Below are 18,016 nucleotides of genomic sequence, written 5' to 3' on the forward strand. Positions count from 1 at the left end.
GAGAAAGGGAAACATGTAACATTTAAGCACAGTATTACTTAAAATAAAAATTACACTGTATTCACAGCCTAAGGAAACTAAAATACCCTAAAAATAACTGTGCTAGTACATGCAAGGGTTATGATTCACAATCCTACGCAACGTGGCCATCGATTTGTTCTCCTGTGGCGATACTCGAAGCTGTGGCAGCGGTGATTCTGCTGGAAAATGAAGAAAGATGAGCGGGAGGATTTGGTTGGTTCTGGTGGGTAGGGTCTGAATTTCACAGCATCAAGCCCACATCTGGTGTTCAGCTTAGGGGGGTCAGGAGGAAGGGAGGGATATAATGATGATGATCATCATTCACCTTTACAGAAAAGAAGTGAAACTAAAAGCTGAAAATAAAAAATATATATATAATAAAAAAAAAGGAACACACTGGAGAAAAAAAAAGCCCAAAAGCATCTTAATTTAACGCAGGCTGCTCCTCCACACCTAACAGAAAGAATGTCCAGTGTCAATTAATACTAAATTATAATTCCAAACAAAAAATATTAATCTTTATGATTTTTTTTTTTCATTTTTTTCCTAAGTTCTTCCTTTCAGAAATTTGAGGATCAGCCTCATTCAAAAGGCAGAATTAACTTTCCTGCAACCTTTGCGTCAACGTGTTGTTGAGTTTCTCTTCAGATGTCGTCGTTTGCGTTTTTTCTCGCTTCCCTTCCCTGCATGCGCTCTCTCCCAGACTCGCACTCTTCCCAGTCACACGCAGCCAAGCGCACACACATCTCGTCCGTCCATTCTCTCGCACATGCGACACGTTCAGTCAGACTCCTAGCCCCGCCTTCTGGTGGGGGAGACGGGTGAGGAGGGGAGGGGGGCGTCTCGTTGGAGGAGATGAACCTGGCTCCTCAGCGCTGAGTCCAGACATCCATACACAATGAGTCCATTCATACTCTGTCTGATAATCGTGGCCGGTTTTGGGAGGGGCACGTCGTAGGTGGCGCCCCCTCCTGGTGAGAGGAACGCTTAATTGTAATGAGTCACGGTTCATTTCTGTCCATATTTATATTCATATCTGTTTTTGAAGGTGGTCTGTCAGGACGTCTTGATTTTCCTGCTCCAAATGTCCTCGGTTCCCCCCTGGAAAGACATCCACGTGTTTTGTTTTGTGTTTTTTTGTTGTTGTTGTCACTTGTAGAAATTTTCCAGAAGTCGACAACTCTGATAAAGAAGTTACGTCGGCGTGTCTCAACGCATTCGATGTAGATGTTTTGCTTCTTTTTTTGAATGTTTTTTTTTGCAACATGTAGCCACTCATTCTCACTCGCACCCACTCGCCATCTCAAACTTCATTTGGGCTGGTTCCTCTGGAATGCCAAATGAAATCCACATATTTTTCTCTCATATAAGATGCAGCCATGGATCCCACGAGCCAAGCACAATGGATCGAATTTCTCACACTCGCTCTCTCTCGCTCTTTCTCTCCTAATTGGTTTATGTTGAACAGGGTGCTGCATCGCGAACAAAACTCCAGAATAAGCCCAGGTGACGTCTAGAACTGGAACCCCTTGGCTGGCACGTTGGCTGAGTTAAAGCTGAAAGTCCCGCCTTGGATGGCGTCTGGGACCAGGCTGGTGTCTTCGTCAATCTGAAGAGATGAGAGAGTTTACAGTGAGCAGCAAGCAAGAAAAATAACCAAAGACCTGCAGACATGGGAAATGTTATAAATGGTAAAAACCTTGTGACAGAAAAGCTGCCACGGCATCGACTTTCTTTACTAGTCTAGACTTCAGACGCAAACCACCAACAGAAAAGCAGTCATGGCGGGAAGGGGCGACAATCTGCTCTTTAATAATTTACCCTCCAAGTTTGATCTGCCAGTTTTACATTTGACTGATTTAGATTGGATTTATTTAGCCACAATAACACAATGAGGAGAGATGGAGAGAAAAACAAGCTCCAGACTATTTGATCGCAGACCTAGGACTTCTACTTCTACAGAAAAGGAACTAATTAGAAAATTCCACATAAAAAACAAACCTCTAACCCTCATTTAATTATCACTAAATTTACAGAATACATTTTGTATGCATGTTACAGATTAGAGGCTGGTTCTGGTCATAAAACTACCGGCAGTCAATCCAACTGGTTAAATAAATCATTAGCACGTAAAGGATGGCTTTCGTATGGCGTAACAGCTATTACATCCAAGCAGTCGTTACTTATCAGTATTTTAGACGTACTAATAATTTAATGAATTTTCTGCTTTGATCTGTAGAGCAGTGCTAACCCAACACTTAAGGACTGAATCAAGGCTAAAAAAAGAAAATACATTTTTTTTCAAAAGCTGATATAAACTAATTGGTGCAATGACAACACACAAAAAAAGAAATCACATTTTCTTTGGTTTGTAAGACATTTTTTTGAAATGACCCTAAAGTAAACAAGGTAATTTGAAATGTCATAATTAATTTCATTTGTTTCTAAAGGAGACGACTGATTGAAATCACTTTTAAAAATGACAAGACAGTAAGTCTCATTTGGGCAACAAATCTGTCGACTGCTGTTTTTAAAGGGATCATCATGCAGAGTAACTCCTACATCATGAGTCCTTTTCTACTACTCTTTGATTCAACAATGCTACCTAGCATTGTTATTACGATTTTACTAACATGTCAATGTTTAATGCATTTCTTTATATTGATGCACAGCGATAAATCAGTGGTTAGAATATAATCCATACAACATGTAAATACCTTTCACTTTGTGCTACTTACATCATCAGATGAGAAGTACTGATCTATTATTTCATATGCCAGTTTGTAGATATCTTCGTTTTCATGATTTTGCAGCAGCTCAATTTTTTCCAGTCCTGCAGGACCAAATAGTTCATCAGTGATCAAACATGATGGGAACAATAGCCATTTAAAGATGACGCTGAATAAACCTACCTCCACATTCCTCAATGAGATTGGCAATCGTTTCCGCCTCGTCGTCGGCCATCTTCAGGATATTGCTGAGGCCGTCCAGAACGACTTGCACGACTTGAGCGTCTTTTACTGTGAGCAGGTTGCAGAAGGGAGGGATCACCTGCTTCTCTATGAGGTGCGCCACCTGACGACAAGGCATCATAAATACATTAGTCACTTTAAAACAAAATGACACACACAGATATAGGAATATGATTCTATATATTATATTAAGCATAATTTATATTTTAAAATCAAAATCAGAGCTACAGTTAAAATATCAAGAAAATTTAAAGCCTTAAGAGGAACAAAAAAGTAGTTTTCTGAACAAACCCTGGACAAAATAAAAACATGAACAAGCATGAGAATTAACGGGCACAATCACTGTAGGATGCTCTACCTGGTCTTTCCGCCCACTTATCGTCAGGTTACTGATGGCCCAGGCTGCTTCTTTCTGAGTACCAAAGTCACCCTGAAATTCACACATTCAGAGTTAAGCTACTTTTTTTTTTCCAGGAAGGTTTTTTCCACAACTACAACTTGATCCAAACCTTGTCGAGCAGGTGGATGATCATGGAGACCAGCTTTGCATCAATGACAGCCTGCACCTGTTGCTGGTTGCCGGCTGTTATGTTGGACAGGAACCACACTGCCTCCTAAAGGACACAGAGTGCAATTACAGCATTGAGTCCTGATGACCTGGCACCTTTTCCTGAAATGTTCATATTTTCTAGGCTTAAAAATAAATAAATGAAACCGATTTGTGTCTGAGATTGATCAGAATCCAGAGGTCGACCCAAATGAGCTGACCTCTGGTAGAGACCAGTGCTGTGGGCGGGGAGGGGGTGGTTTGAGGCTCTAATCATCGTCCAGTCATAAACAAGGCCTCGTTTTTCAATGACTGGTCTCAGATGCACTCCGATATCAGCAGGGATATTTCAGCACCCTTTACTCCTCCATCCCATGATAACACATTCACTCTGACACACACACACCTAAACCCCACCCACCCTAATCTATAGCTGACTACCAATGGTCCATCTTCTTCACCGTCTTCCTCTTCATGAATCTTCCTGCTGTGAATTCTTACTATCAACTCTCTAATGCTCCCATTATCTCACACTCAACAGTCACACCTGCACAAAGTCTCAGATTTCATCATTTCCAGACCAAAGGGGTAGATTGTGTTTTTTTTAATATATTTTTTAAGTTTGTTGATGTGCAGAGTCAGAATGAGGACGGCCTTACCTTATTGATTTTCTCTTTAGGGTGGGTGAGGAGTGACGGGAAGTGGCTGAGGGCGTCACAGTTAAGAACCACCTGCGTCTGCTCATCTGTTCCAGTCACTATGTTGCCAACAGCCCTTAAAGCTGCAGTCTGGATGTGGAGAGGAAGCAGAAAACTGAGTTAAAAAAAGCTTCTATAATCCAGTGTGTGAAATGTTGCAGTGAGTATAGAGAAATGGTTCAGTGTAAACATCAGACCTTTCAAGAGGTCGCTTATCTATACATTCTCTTTTATACTATTTTCACAACACCATGTAATTTCTGCCTTTCTAATTTTCCGCTGTCTGTATCACTGGAGGTGAAGTTCAATCCGTTAAGGGAACAAACTTTCCCATAATCGGAAAAGATGTTGCAACTACCTACAAAACAAGCTAAAACTTGTTTTGTTTTTTGCAATGCCCCTAAATTTAAGCCATTTATTGTCCCACTAGTAGCTATAGTTTTCCTCCTGTAGTAGTGTTTTTTCCTATTTTTTAAACTATATTACTGAGAGTGACCCACACTTCCATTCACTAGAGTCAGCTTTCCAAAACCTGTGATCTCTGAATTGATTGAAAAGCTAGAATTTAGTTATGCAGACAAATATTTTGGCAGCAGTGTATACGACGTGAACTTGGCACAGCCTAATCTTAAATGATTCGATTAACATCCCGTTCTACGCCGCCTCGTTTCCTTTTCATACCTGAACTTTGACTTCATGATGGCTGAGTAGAGGTACCAGGTGAGGAACAATGCCGGAGTCAATGACCATTTGGATCTGCTCATTTCCAGCGTCTGTCAGGTAGGAAAGTGCCCAAACAGTGTCCACCAAGATCTAAAAGAAGAAAGATAATAATGATTAGTGCACCTTTTACATTTTAACAAAACTGAGCTTGTTAACATGAAATGTATCTGTGGCGAAATGCAGGTTAGAAGATCCGTTTACTTACACTGACGTCAGTGTGGTGGATCAGCACACAGAGAGCAGGCAGTATCTGAGGAGGAACAGCACCATTAGTGATCTGAAAATAACTTTATCTAAAAACTTCCAAACAAAGAAAAAAGGCCTCATCATCAGCAAAGCCTTATTTTCACATAAAGTGATATTTGTTAAAAGAAACAAACAAGACCTTCCTAGAAACTAACAATACTGAAACTTCTATACACCCCGTTACTGACACCATACCTCTTGGATCGTCTCCATCGGAGGTGGAGGATCCTTGTGGCGGCACAGGTTGACCATGACCCAGGTGACGTTGCGGAGGAAGGTGATGGGAATGGAGGGACTGATGAAGGACAGCAGGGGCTTGACCACTCCCAAACTGATCACATAATCTCTGCACTGTGGACCATCACCTGAACGCATAAAGGCAGAGGTGGAAGTCTTTTAAATATCCCAGTTCAACATCAAGGCTTGTAAGCTCGCCTTCTCCCTCACTAACTCAAAGAGTTCAGACAGTATTCATCAGTCTATCAGTGGTTACTCACCGATGATGTTTCCAAGGGCCCAGACCGCCTGTTCACACACATTCTGATGGGGAGAGTGAAGCAGCCTCAAGAAGAGCGGCACAGCATCTTCACAAAAGAAAAAAAAAAAAAATGGGGAAAGCCTTAAAAAAAAACCTCAAGATAAAAATCCTAAAGTACAAAAAGTTTAATTCAGGTCTGCAATAACCAACACTTAAGGTTCTCCGTACATGTTTAGGTTATAACAAATTTCTGCAAACTTTGTTTACAGGCTGGGTTCAATATCGTTTGGAAGTTCCACTAAAGGGAACCATTCCTTATTCTTGAGGCGTTTGCATCTTATGATTTTAAGAGAGTATAATTTTAAACGAGGCTGCATAAAACAGAGTATGCCACCATCTTCCTCAGACACACAAACACTGATTATCTCTAATGAGCAGCATGCAGTATTTTAATATCATTTTTTCCCAGTAGGTTTTTTAAACCCCCAGGAAAATGCAGCACAATAGGAAAAAAAAAAAAAACCTGCATAGTGCCATGTAATTAAAATATTTAACTCTCCATGTAGGAATTGAGCAGGTAAGTGTTTTAATCAATCTAAGCTCTAGGCTGAGGTTTAACAATCATCCAATCAAGAACTTATTGGACAAATTATTTAACATATCAGCTGCATTTTAAATTATTAAAACTCTTTTAAGTTTTTTCTAAGTTTTAAAGGCATGAATTTTCAAATTTTTTTTAAAAGAAATTCTTCAGTTTCATAAAACACAATTTGGACACGGTGCATTTAATCATGACAACCGGTGATAACATTCCGGTACATGAAAGCACACTTACGGTGGTGAACTTCACCTCCCTCTGACTGTGCAACAAAAACCAAAGTTTTAGCCTTGCATTAACTTAAATGACTTAAATGTAATAAATATCTGCATCAATATAATAAATAAGCCATTATTGGATGATATAAAAGATCTGTTTTTAACTTTCACTGCATTCATTCGGGGTCAGGTAAAACATTTAAAAGGCAATAAACTGGAAGGAAGAGTATTAAAAATAGACGAATAACAGATCAGGAACACGTCGACATGAAAGATTTGGCAGATAACAATAACGGATATCAGAGGAGTTCCAACAAAACTTTTTAATTTCTGATATGCGGATATTTCGGCTGTTGGAACTCGGCAGGGACAAATGATTAAAATATAATCTGCATTTAAAAATAGTAAAATGCCCTTAAATGCAGCCCTATTAAGAACACCAGACCCGGTGTTCCTAATAGTGCTCCTCGTGTTTCTTTGATGTTGACCTGCTAATTTACATGATACCATTGAACGCAACGTACGGACCTCAAGACACCGTGGCAGTGGCTTCTGATCCAACAAGCCCAAACAACTCTGTTTACAATTGTTAAACATGGCGCAGCACTGGTGAGCGGGATTCAGACAGATAAAAAAGCGAAACAATAAACCAAACTTATAACATTGGTGACATCATCAGCCCTAAACTTGTGTGATGGTTTCACCAGAAATGCAGCAGCAGGGATACAGAGGCCAAGCATCAGGCCAGTTAAGGGTCAGACCCAGCCTTTTATGCCAGTGGAAAGGCAGCCACATGCCGATTGTTAGCGGACTGGCCCATGTTTGATAAACCCGGGTTAACCCACTAATTTCAGTGGGAAAGCAGCTTAACACATTGATTTTTCTCACCCCGGCTCTTTAGGTGGTAGTATCATGTTTAAATAGGGTTTTGGTCTCACAAAAAAAGGAAAGAGAAACTTCCAGCTAGTATGCAGGGTTATATACGCTAGTAGACATAAGCCCTTTTCCAACCATAGATTACAGTAAAGTACAACAACTCCGGACAATTAAGCTTTCAAGGTCATAAAAACCTGGAGTGAAACATCTGGATGCTTGTGGTTTGTCCAAAGAATAATCGACCTAACATCGCCATGGCAATATTGGTTGATATTAACACAATTTAGATTTTTGGCAAAATTGCTGAGCCTTAGTAGCGACTCACCTGCAATGACATAAATCGTTCTAATACGGCATACGGGCAAATGGCCTTAGCAGCCGCATCAAGGCAGCTCGACAGACTGCATTTTTCCCCGAGCCACTAACCATCCCAGACAGTGTTCAGGAAGCTGCCTGTTGCGCAATATTGCATGGCCATACAAACAGGCTGTGATATAGTGAGGGTTGCACTCCTGCAGGTCGCACAGCCAACACACTATTGGCATATATATACCAGTCTGACATGTAAAAAATCTGTATTACTATATTGTCAGTAATAGAAAGAATCACAATTTGCGCTCATATTTTAAAATTAGGTTTCATATATCAATTATATTAGAAACAAGTGAATGCTAGGGCTGTATGGGGACATTCAGACAATAGTAAAAGGTGAAAACTATTGAATTTAGGAGGAAAATATTTTGTTTCAACTTCATTTTGGTTGCTGAAAGCTAGTCTGTCCCGGAGCAGGTTTTTCGTTAGGAGTACGTTACCATGGTGACTAGCCTTGCTAAGAATGAACCCGGCTTCGTGGTACCGAAAAGTCAGGGCTTGATCTGAGGGTGTGGTGCTAACCAAGTAATCCTGCTTTGTGGTAAAAGCCTCAAGTTCTTTTTATTACACAGAAAAACTAATACAGCAAACCCAAAAGATAAAAACAGGATTTACTTACTGGACTGAACCACAGCTTGGGTTTGCTCTGAGGTACCCGAAGCAATGTTGGTTAGAGCCCAGGCTGCTTCAAACTGGAGGGACGGGCTGCAAGAAAATGAAATCTACTGATTGATGAGGTACCACTAGCAGCAGAGATCAACAATATCAGCATGCTGATTAGTCATTCACCTTCTGGGGAAAAAAACTAGAGCACATTTACATAACAGCAACACTATTCTGATGTGAGTCACACAAAAACCTACCAGCTCATCTGCATCACATCGAACAGGATCAAGGAATGAGGCTAACTTTGACTATAATTATCAGCCATTTTTCTAAAATAAAAAATTAAGTATGAGTCATTGCAGCAAACAGATAGCAATGCAGCTTACTTATCATCCCTGTCCAGGCAGTGGACCAGTATAGGAAGGATCCCGGACTTAATCAGGTCATCTATGGGGGGATTACGGTCACTGGATAACAGCTTCCTATAAAGAAAACAGGAAAGGAAGCATTACAAGATGGTGAAACCAAACAGAAAAAAAAGAGCACACAGAGAAACAGATAAGGGATCCATCAGGGTCCAGATCGAGTTCAGATTTAACCCTCAGCTTTACAGGTTTAGCTGCTTTTTGATCCTTTTTTTAACCCTGGATACGCTACCATAGAATCTGCCTTTGATGGAGGTCTTATGAATGATGACAAATCCAAACAAATGATTAGGGATCCCAATCAGGCTTTTTTTTTTTCAGAATGAATTTATTTATTGTCATTTCAGTTTTATTTACAACTGGAAATAAAAAATATGCCAAGTATCAGAAAGACGGTATTTGAAATGATAAATGTGCAAAGAATACCTGCTCAGTTCACCCAATAAGTGTAAATATCAGCCAAAAAGATGGAGAATCAAAGACTAATAATGCCAGTTCCACATGGCAAGATCTTAAAATTGCCATCCTGTTGAAAATTCAGGGGACCCCTAGGGCTGGGTACCGAACTTCGGTTCTTTTATGGTACCGACCGAAATGCTTCGGTTCTACCGAGTATCAAAACATGCCTCGACTTTCGGTACCAAGTTTCGGTGATTGGCTGTAACACTTAACGTGATTGCGTCATCCAGGAAAAATACACAGGTGGTCACGCCTACAGCCAGGGTTCATGTGTATCTGTTGTGAACTGGTTGCGAGCGTCATGGAACCCCTTTAAAATGCCTCCCAGGTCAAAAGTGCGGCTTCACTTTATTAAGACTGATGCCAATAGTGCGCAATGCAATACATCGTGCACGGAAATAATTTAGGAGCAGAAAGTTGCTCGGATCCCATTCAACGGGCTTGTTTGTCAGACATGGTCATTTTTCTAAAGGAAAACTGCTAAGTAAAAAGGTCCTCACAATGTAACAGTGATTAGACACTGAAATTTTTTTTTTTATGTAAGAGGAAAAATGGAAATGGAAAAATCAGAGCTTAAAATAAAACTCAAGATTTGTACTTTTTTATGTTGTGTAATTTTCTTTTTCTTCGAATTGATATTATAAAACTGGTATCGAAAAAAGTATCGTTCAGGAACCGGTATCGAAGTGAAGGTATCGGTATTGGTACCGGAACCGAAAATTTTTGAACAATACCCAGCCCTAGGGACCCCACACATGAAGATATATACAATGGTAGATGTAACAGTACTACAGTGTGTGGTGTATAACCACACAGCAAGCATGACACACAACTGAAACCGATTTTACTCAGGAAAATTCTGATGCAAGACAGGAAATCTCACAAAACCTCAAGTGAACATAGCGTGATAAAGGAGCAATGGGAATATTTTGACTAATTTTAAGTATTAGAATAATGAAAAGTGTTTGGTAAAGGAAGGAACCACAAGAACTCTACTAGCTAATCTGATGAGTTCCTCTCAGGAAACTTTCTGATTGACCACATGTCACAATCACCAGGCTGTGTTGTTGTCAAAGTTGGAGGAAACATCGCACACTTAAGGCTGATTTATACTCAGAAATGAGGTCGTTTGGATGTGTGTCGCAGTGAATGCAAATGTGCCCCTGCCCCTGCCACCGACACTCTGCTGCAACTCTCCAAGATTGTAGTTGACTGCAGACAGTAGGCATCTGATTGGTCAAATCTACATCCGCTCTACACTATGCGCATTTCCTGTTTGGTACCTTACTGGCTTGTTTTGTTTGTATGACCGCCATTGTGGAAAACGACTCATTAAGTTAGACCAGCTAGAAGAGCGAGGTGCATGAGAACGCTGGGACCCTTTTTCCACCTGGATCCCCGCTCTTTGTCGCACTCATGTCCCTCCGTTGTCGCACAAATTTGCCCCCACTTCCTTACCGCCTCGGCTGAATCTTAACCCACAGCTAGTTCATGATTGTCCCTCTCTCGTTGTGCCGTGGAATAACATAGCACAGAACATGCTTTAAAATTGGACATAAATCAAAAATATCTGCGACAAGCTCACTGCAACACGCTGCTGCGGGAGTATAAAAAGCCCTTAACAGGCCCAGATGACCCAACATGCTGAAGAAAAACTCCATAAAACAGTTTGCAAAAATTTCCCTGTTTTGTTCAATATCTCACAGCAGCTTTAGTGACTGGTCTCAGTTAAAATAAGCTTTAAATCTATCAGATTACATCTCAAAAACAATGAAAAGGAGAAAAAAACGCCCTGCACTGCAGTTCTTAACAGAAATTTGGGATCAAACATCCATGGCAGCAGTTCAAACTCTGGTTTGAACTAATAGCATCAAATCAGGAACAGCATAACTATGATGTCAGTAATTAAAATTATGAAAGAAGAAATGTGTAAAATATGAAAAAATAAATAAATAAATCAAAAGGATTGGGAATTCTGGCAGCTCTCAGCTTACTTCTCCTTTCCCAGCATCCATTAAACAGATGAGAGCGACTGCTGGTTGAGGAAAAAAAATTCAGCCCTCAAAATTGAAACACTGGGAAGCTATTTAACTTAAGTCAATCAGCTTGAATGAGAAAACCCGCTGAAACAAAGTGCTGGTGTCCAAGAGCAGAATCAGCAGCCAGAAGGGATTCATGATTGAAACCAGGCAAATACTTGGCATTGCAAAACAAAAACCCAGCAGGCTGCAAATTCAGTCAAAGGACTAATTTAAAAAAAAAAACGCTAATGTGCAACATAACAGATATACTCACACCTTGACTAAAGCATCACTTGAATATACATTAAAATATAAATCCCTAAATAATTTCACGCTTTGTATTTCTGCGATGCACATTATTGCTGTAACCACACCAATATAACCTTACCTGGCAGCCTGAACAGCACTCAGCTGGATGCCCTGGTTATCACTGGTGGCATTCTGCAAGTCAAATATAGCAAAGTTATGGACTTTACTAAATTTAATAACTGCAGACTCCCATCCATCCCTTCTGAAGAGTATTTGTCAAAGAGCTTAAAAGGCACAACCCAAAAAAGTGTAAGAATAAAGAAATTGACTTACTTGTACTATGGTCTCGAGAGACGTGTTTTGCTACAAAAGAAAATTCCAGAGATTAGCTTCAAAATATAAAAAAGTAAACAACACAATCACTAAAATGACGAGATGAAGCTTAAATGAACCATTATCTGAATGTTTAATGATGCACTTCCAGACAAACAAGCTGCAAACAAATAGTCTGTTGCCTCTTTGCATTTTATGACCTAAGGTTGAGTACAGACAGCAGATGATGGACCAGCCCAGGAGGAGGAAGCAGCAATTTTTATTTTTAAACAGAGCTGATTAAACCAATTACCTGAGGCATTATAAAATTCAATGAAATAGATGGGTAACAAGATTATTGACAGTTTGCCTCAAATGTTGCTTCCTACTCAATTTGCATGGAGTCCACTGTAATGGCCGGTTTAATCACCTGGCCGTGAACATGATTTTTTGATGGGTTAACATCCATCTGACAGGGTTGTTCCTCCTTTTCATACCAATTTGTTGCCATTTTTTGGACAATGTCAATAAATTTCCCTAGGTGGTTATGCATTTGACACATTTAAAGAGGCCTCAGTCCTCATACAAAAAGGTCAAAATACTAATCTCAAGTTTTGTTTAATTTCTATTGTGGAATTTCCGAGCTGTTTGAAAGCAAAACTAAGAAAAGTCTTAAAAAGCAAAGAGGAAAAAAGACCCTGCATCAGTCTGACACAAATGTACAGCCTGGCTTCCTTGTGACTCTCAAACAAACAGAACTCTAATATAAAAACTGTTTGCTGATAAATTAAAATAGAAGTTTTGGGGAAAAAGATCATTAAGATTAAAAAGCACAGATTAGAGGCTGTCTCTTCTTAAAATATTGAAAGGATCATCTATAAATGAAAACAAACATGTCAGTCAGAAAGGATAACCCAGCAGCTTTTCCATGGCAACTCTACAACCTTCACCAAGTCTAACCAGCACCATTTAGCTGATCTACTGCTAAAAGCAGCCAATTCTGAGGCAGCCTTCCGAACCGTAAAGTAGTTCAAGTGATTGAATCGAAACAGCTGAGTGGACATTTTAATCTGGCAACGCCACCAAACCCAGAGACCTTTATCAAAGGTGGGAGTATTGATTGAGTCTTTTCTTTCTCTGACATTTTTAGTAGATAACAGACTGCTCTGATATTTGCCGCATGTTCTCAAAGACAGCCGCGGAGGAGTTGAGTGCAGGACCAAGATTATACAGCTAATTATTCAAAACTACAGATCAAATATCTCATTCTGCTAACTAAACAAACCATTGTTATGCAGCAGTAATGCTTGTGCCATAAATATTATAGTCTACAAAATACCAGAGCAATGCTTTCATTTGTAATTAAGGTTCCAGACACTACTGTTGCAAAAACAACTTTATATTTTGTGCAGTTTCTCTACAAATTAATATCTGTTGGTGAAAATAGCCTAAAACTTAGAAGACAAACAAGGTGAAAACATAGAAAAACAACAAAAACCTACAGATCTGAAATCTCCGTCAACATCGGAGTCCTCGCAGATGTCTTCATGGGGCACATTTCTCCTCTTAAGAAGGTGTTCGTCTCTTTTGTGCTGCGGCATGGAAAGCAGGGTTATTACTTCATAGTGCATTATATACAGACTAGCTGGGTAGTTATAATTTAAGCAAAATGACTGAGTAATTACCTTTCTGAGTTCCACCACTACTTCAGTCCTTTGCCGCCTCATGGTCTGTAAGAAAACACATAAATTAAACACATTAATCCCCCCAAAAATGTAAGTAAATCAGATTTAAAAAAACACTGCTTATACCTTAAAGGTAAAGCTTGTAATTGGTTAATGCACATGATAACCACAGTTTATGATAGTCTGACCTAATGCTACTCAGCTTTAGTTAAAACAGATTCTGAAGACACCTTAATTTTAAGAATGTCTAATAATTATCCAGACATGTAATAAAGTTAGATTCCCAGTGCCACTCCTTCGAATTTGGAAGCTTAAACTCAAACTGAAATGGAAATTTTTAAAATGGAAATTTACTTTCATCAGAAAAATCTTCAACTATAAACTAAGCAAAAGTAAAATATGGTAAAGATAAATCCTATGGAATAATTTGAGGCTAATAATTTCAATTTTTGAACTGAAAGATGGAAGGAATAATTTGAGAAAGATGTTTTTTGGTTTGTTTTTTTTTAGTCAGGAATGGTTGACACAAACATATCCTGAATTTACATGATCTGGACTGCGTTCACACCAAAGACAACAGAGAAAGGAGAAAAAAATATCTGTTAACAATTAACAGATGTCAATTGATAACATCTACACATTCTGACTTGAACACAAGGATGTGAACATGAGTCGGTTCCCATGAAAAAGGTCCAATGGTGACACTCCAATGCTGTTCTAATGCTTAAAAGTTGTCTAGAGAAGCCTGAGAGGTTTTTCTAAATATACGGCGCATAAAGACTCACAAGTTACAATATTTTGGTTAATTTGTTTCAAAATGCTAGATTTATTACAATATGAAATAAAGCTTTTGGAATTTGGATTAAACCAATATTAACCGAATATTAAGTGTCAAAGAAAATATGTGTATCTAATAAGAACAACAAAAAACCAAAAAGGATGTGTGTTTTTTTTTCTATTAAGGCACTTTTCATTATAGCATCTCTGGTCATCTGCATTGTTTGCTCTGGTGTCTTATCTTCCTTTGGACTCATTTTTTTTCTTCGAAATTTGCTCAGGCCAGTTGGCTGATAATTCAAGCTCAGTAACACCAAGGTCAGTAAATCAGCCTTTGGTGCCTCTAGCAGCATGTCCAGGCATCAAGGCTGGCAAGAGAATTAAGTCAGCGTCTCCAAAAAGGTTGTTGGCAGAAAGAAGCAGTGTTTGCTTTAAAATGTCCTGGTAGACTTTGTAAGAACACAGCAGACTAACCCCAACAGATGACCTGGCACCACAAAGCCTCACTGAGTGCAGAAACGTCACTCTGAACTTCTAGTAACGTAGATTCTGTCCTTCTCCACTCTTCCTGCGATTACCAACTGCAGTGCAAACTTTACTTTAACCCGAGAAGATGACTTGGGATTACTGAGCAAATTTTTTGTTCCTTTACTTCTCCGTCCAGGTAAGATGCTTCTGATGTCGTCTTCTGTTCTGCATACGATTCATCTTTGAGCAAACGCTCTTATTCACGAATTTCAGCCTCAATCCACTGCCTGCGATCTCCAATGAACTTCTGAATGGACTTTTTCCCCTTAACAATCCCCTCTTCCACACTTTTTCCCTTCCTTCAATGATTGTGTATTTATTATTATTATTTTTTTCTTTCTGTGACACTGAATTTTGAGCTTTCATTTAAAAAAAGGCTTGAAATATTTCTCTCAATATGTAATTAATGGATATAAGCTTTATTCCGTAAAAATTCAAAAAATATCCACTGGACTTGGTTTTCAAGATTTGAAGACGTTTCGCCACCTCTCCAGGAAGCTTTCTCAATTCTGGAGAGGTGGCGAAACGTCTTCAAATCTTGAAAACCAAGTCCAGTGGATATTTTTTGAATTTTTACGGAATGACTATGACCTGGATGACTGAGAACCTTCATCAGCATATAAGCTTTATGTTTCCTTTTGTAAATAGCACAAAAATAATTAACTTTTCACAATGCTAAAATTAGTTTTACAAAGGGAAACATACCCTTTTCCGCCTGTTGCTATGGATTGCCATTTAGCTGGCTAAAAGAGGGACATTTAGTGTTCTAAAGCTTACATTAAGGACAGATATGTCTTCTTAATTTTTTATTATTATGGGTAAGTATCAGATTAGTGAGAAAATTACTTTTATTTCATTTTTAATTCATGGGTATACATAACAGAATTCAATTTATTAGTTTTTTATCAGTCTAGTTTTAAGTTTGAGAATCACTTTCCATCAATTCTTCCCATTTAAACATTTCTTGTGATCCAAAGATTTGAATTTATGGCTGAATCTTGAGGAGATGGGGGTAATCATAAGGTCTAAAGCTGTGTTTGTATTTGCAGGAGCTTTTCCAATTCGATAGCATCAGTGTTATGAGAGCAATCATATCGACAACATTAGCAGCAAGGAAGTTACATCAGTTATGTATCCAGTTCAGCCATGTGCTTAGACTATGACGCCCTTAACATACAATTAATGACATCTAAATGAGCAAAAGTGGTTTTGGTTTCTGAACTGTTGCTTGTTAAGAGCTAAAGGGTGTGTTCTAAAACTTCCAGGTATCTCTAGTTGACAACACTGAACGGCGAAATGAACCTCCTAGCTTCGTGTTACGAACAGATAGCACTTGTCAAACAGGATGTATGAATAAATGGTAACCGTACACAACACAAACAACCCCATCCAGCCAGATATCGATAGCGACCGGCCTCCATGAGACTCTGGCATACCGAGCTGACTGCAAATCACCTGGAAATGTATCGATCCGACGTAAGCTAGCATGTATAGCTTTAATCTGTCAATTATGGATTCAGACCAAAACGTAGGCGTTATGGTTTTAGACACACGCCATTTAAACGCGTAGTCAAAATGTAATCATTTATATCAACTTTACGGAAAGGCAACGGTAGAGCTAAGAAGCTAGCTGGTTTCCGCCATTGTTTTTGATTATCGAGACGGGGGATGGGTGGAACTGCAGCTAGCATGGTGCTAAGCGGGTTAGCCTGCTGCAGTGCTAAAATGTCGGTCATCAAACTGACACGCTGATATCGCGACTGTGGAAATGCTGCCTTTCTAGCAGTATAAACATTTAAGTTTACCGTTTAAACTTTTAAAGGAATAGTTCATATTTGACACCGAGCTAAAAGGAGGGGGAATGATATGCTTCAGTTGAGCTAGCATGCCCCCCTCCTTCCTCACGGAGGGCCTAGCTCACCCAGCGGAGGTTTTTCTGACATGTTTCACTAGCAGCGCGGTCTGCTGGTAAAACGAAACCAACAACTCAAAACGTGGAGACGTCTTGAACCAGATCAGGACCCTTAAACGGTTCATATGTTAAAGTCCTGACCGGTTTCACTCCACGGAGATCCCCGAGGAGTGGGAATTAGAAACGACGTCACAGCGGAGCCGAGAGGCAAACGCTGGCCGTGAGCGGAGCGCTAGCAACGGTGGTGGCTGGCAGCGGAGACTCCCCTCTGCACAACTTTTACCTCCAAATCTCTGCCCTTATTCTTGAAATTCTTCAGTCGCTGGTTGTCCAGTTTCTCGTTGTCAGCCATGTTAGCGGTTCTGGGTAATGTTGGATACAGTTATGCTGTTGAATTTAGCTGATGAGCTACCCCCCTTTTTCTGGTTCCCTTTTCGTAGCCTTTCGTTAGCAGACTATTTTTTGCTGCTGTTTCCGCGGTGCATGCTGGGAATGCCGGTGGAGGAGGGCGCTCAGGGCAGCCTGGCTCTGGCGTAAAGGAAGGGTGGGGAAACCCCCCTCACTCTCATTGGTTTCTCCGCTCACGTCTGAGTGCTGGGAACACCTCACTCTGTCAGGCAGAGGCCATGCGAAAGTCAGAATTCTGAGATTAAAGTCGGAATTCTCAGAATAAAGTCCAAATTCTCAGAATAAAGTCAGAATTCTGACTTTTTTTCTCATATTGTACTGAAATAAAATTTAAAAATCAATGAACTTTTTTTTCGGTGGCTCTAATCCTCTTCTGTTAAAATAATAACATGGGTGCACATAAATTAAAAAGAAATGCATAGAATATATATGTGATGATTCAGTTAAAAAAGTTAAACTAGAGTTTATTCCAGTTAATTTCAATGCTAATGACCTACAGTCAATAAAAACAAAGGTTAATGAGTCTTTTTTATGATAAAAAAATCTGCAAAATGAATCCTGAAGTGACTGGTGTCAAAGTCATTCTGCTGTTAACAGAGTGCTTTATCCACGTTTATTTATTGAAGGTTTGGTGAAAGGAAAAAGTCCATGTGCAACAGGACAGTTGAAAAATACAATCCGCTCAAGTGCCAGGAGAAGATAGCACACCCTGGTTGGAGTTAGTGCTACAAGACCCACAGACTTATCCAGGATGTAAATGTCAGGTTACTTGTGAAAAGTATCTAATTTGAGCCTGCGGAGAAAAATTACTTGATTTGAGCAAAGCGTTTTTTTTTACAATGACAGTAAATTTTATTTGAAAAGTGCTGCTTTTTAGCAGCAAGA

At 39.5% G+C, this 18,016-nt stretch overlaps 1 protein-coding gene across 1 annotated transcript; it reads right to left on the reverse strand.

Moving 5' to 3' along the window:
- Positions 1–276: 276 nt before the first annotated feature.
- kpna4 (karyopherin alpha 4 (importin alpha 3)) lies at positions 277–17,213 on the reverse strand. Its single transcript, XM_015370278.1, has 17 exons — positions 17,007–17,213; positions 13,507–13,551; positions 13,324–13,413; positions 11,843–11,872; positions 11,649–11,701; positions 8,742–8,837; positions 8,369–8,454; positions 5,705–5,791; positions 5,403–5,572; positions 5,167–5,211; positions 4,920–5,051; positions 4,200–4,328; positions 3,503–3,607; positions 3,352–3,423; positions 2,934–3,096; positions 2,760–2,854; positions 277–1,630 (listed from the first exon to the last, which is right to left on the reverse strand). The coding sequence occupies exons 1-17, from the start codon at positions 17,073–17,075 to the stop codon at positions 1,535–1,537; spliced, it is 1,563 nt and encodes a 520-aa protein (XP_015225764.1). The 5' UTR covers positions 17,076–17,213; the 3' UTR covers positions 277–1,534.
- Between the last annotated feature and the right edge of the window lie 803 nt (positions 17,214–18,016).

This window comes from Cyprinodon variegatus, unplaced genomic scaffold, assembly GCF_000732505.1.
Source record: "Cyprinodon variegatus isolate N-32 unplaced genomic scaffold, C_variegatus-1.0 Scaffold44, whole genome shotgun sequence".
Classification (NCBI taxonomy): Eukaryota; Metazoa; Chordata; class Actinopteri; order Cyprinodontiformes; family Cyprinodontidae; genus Cyprinodon; species Cyprinodon variegatus.

Coding starts and splice junctions, on each gene's coding strand:
- kpna4 (XM_015370278.1), bottom strand. CDS start 17,075: ATGGCTGACAACGAGAAACTGGACAACCAGCGACTGAAGAATTTCAAG. Junction 8,838..11,648: donor AGTGCTGTTCAGGCTGCCAG/GTAAGGTTATAT, acceptor TTTTCTTTATAG/GAAGCTGTTATCCAGTGACC. Junction 3,608..4,199: donor CTAAAGAGAAAATCAATAAG/GTAAGGCCGTCC, acceptor TGTGTCCTTTAG/GAGGCAGTGTGGTTCCTGTC.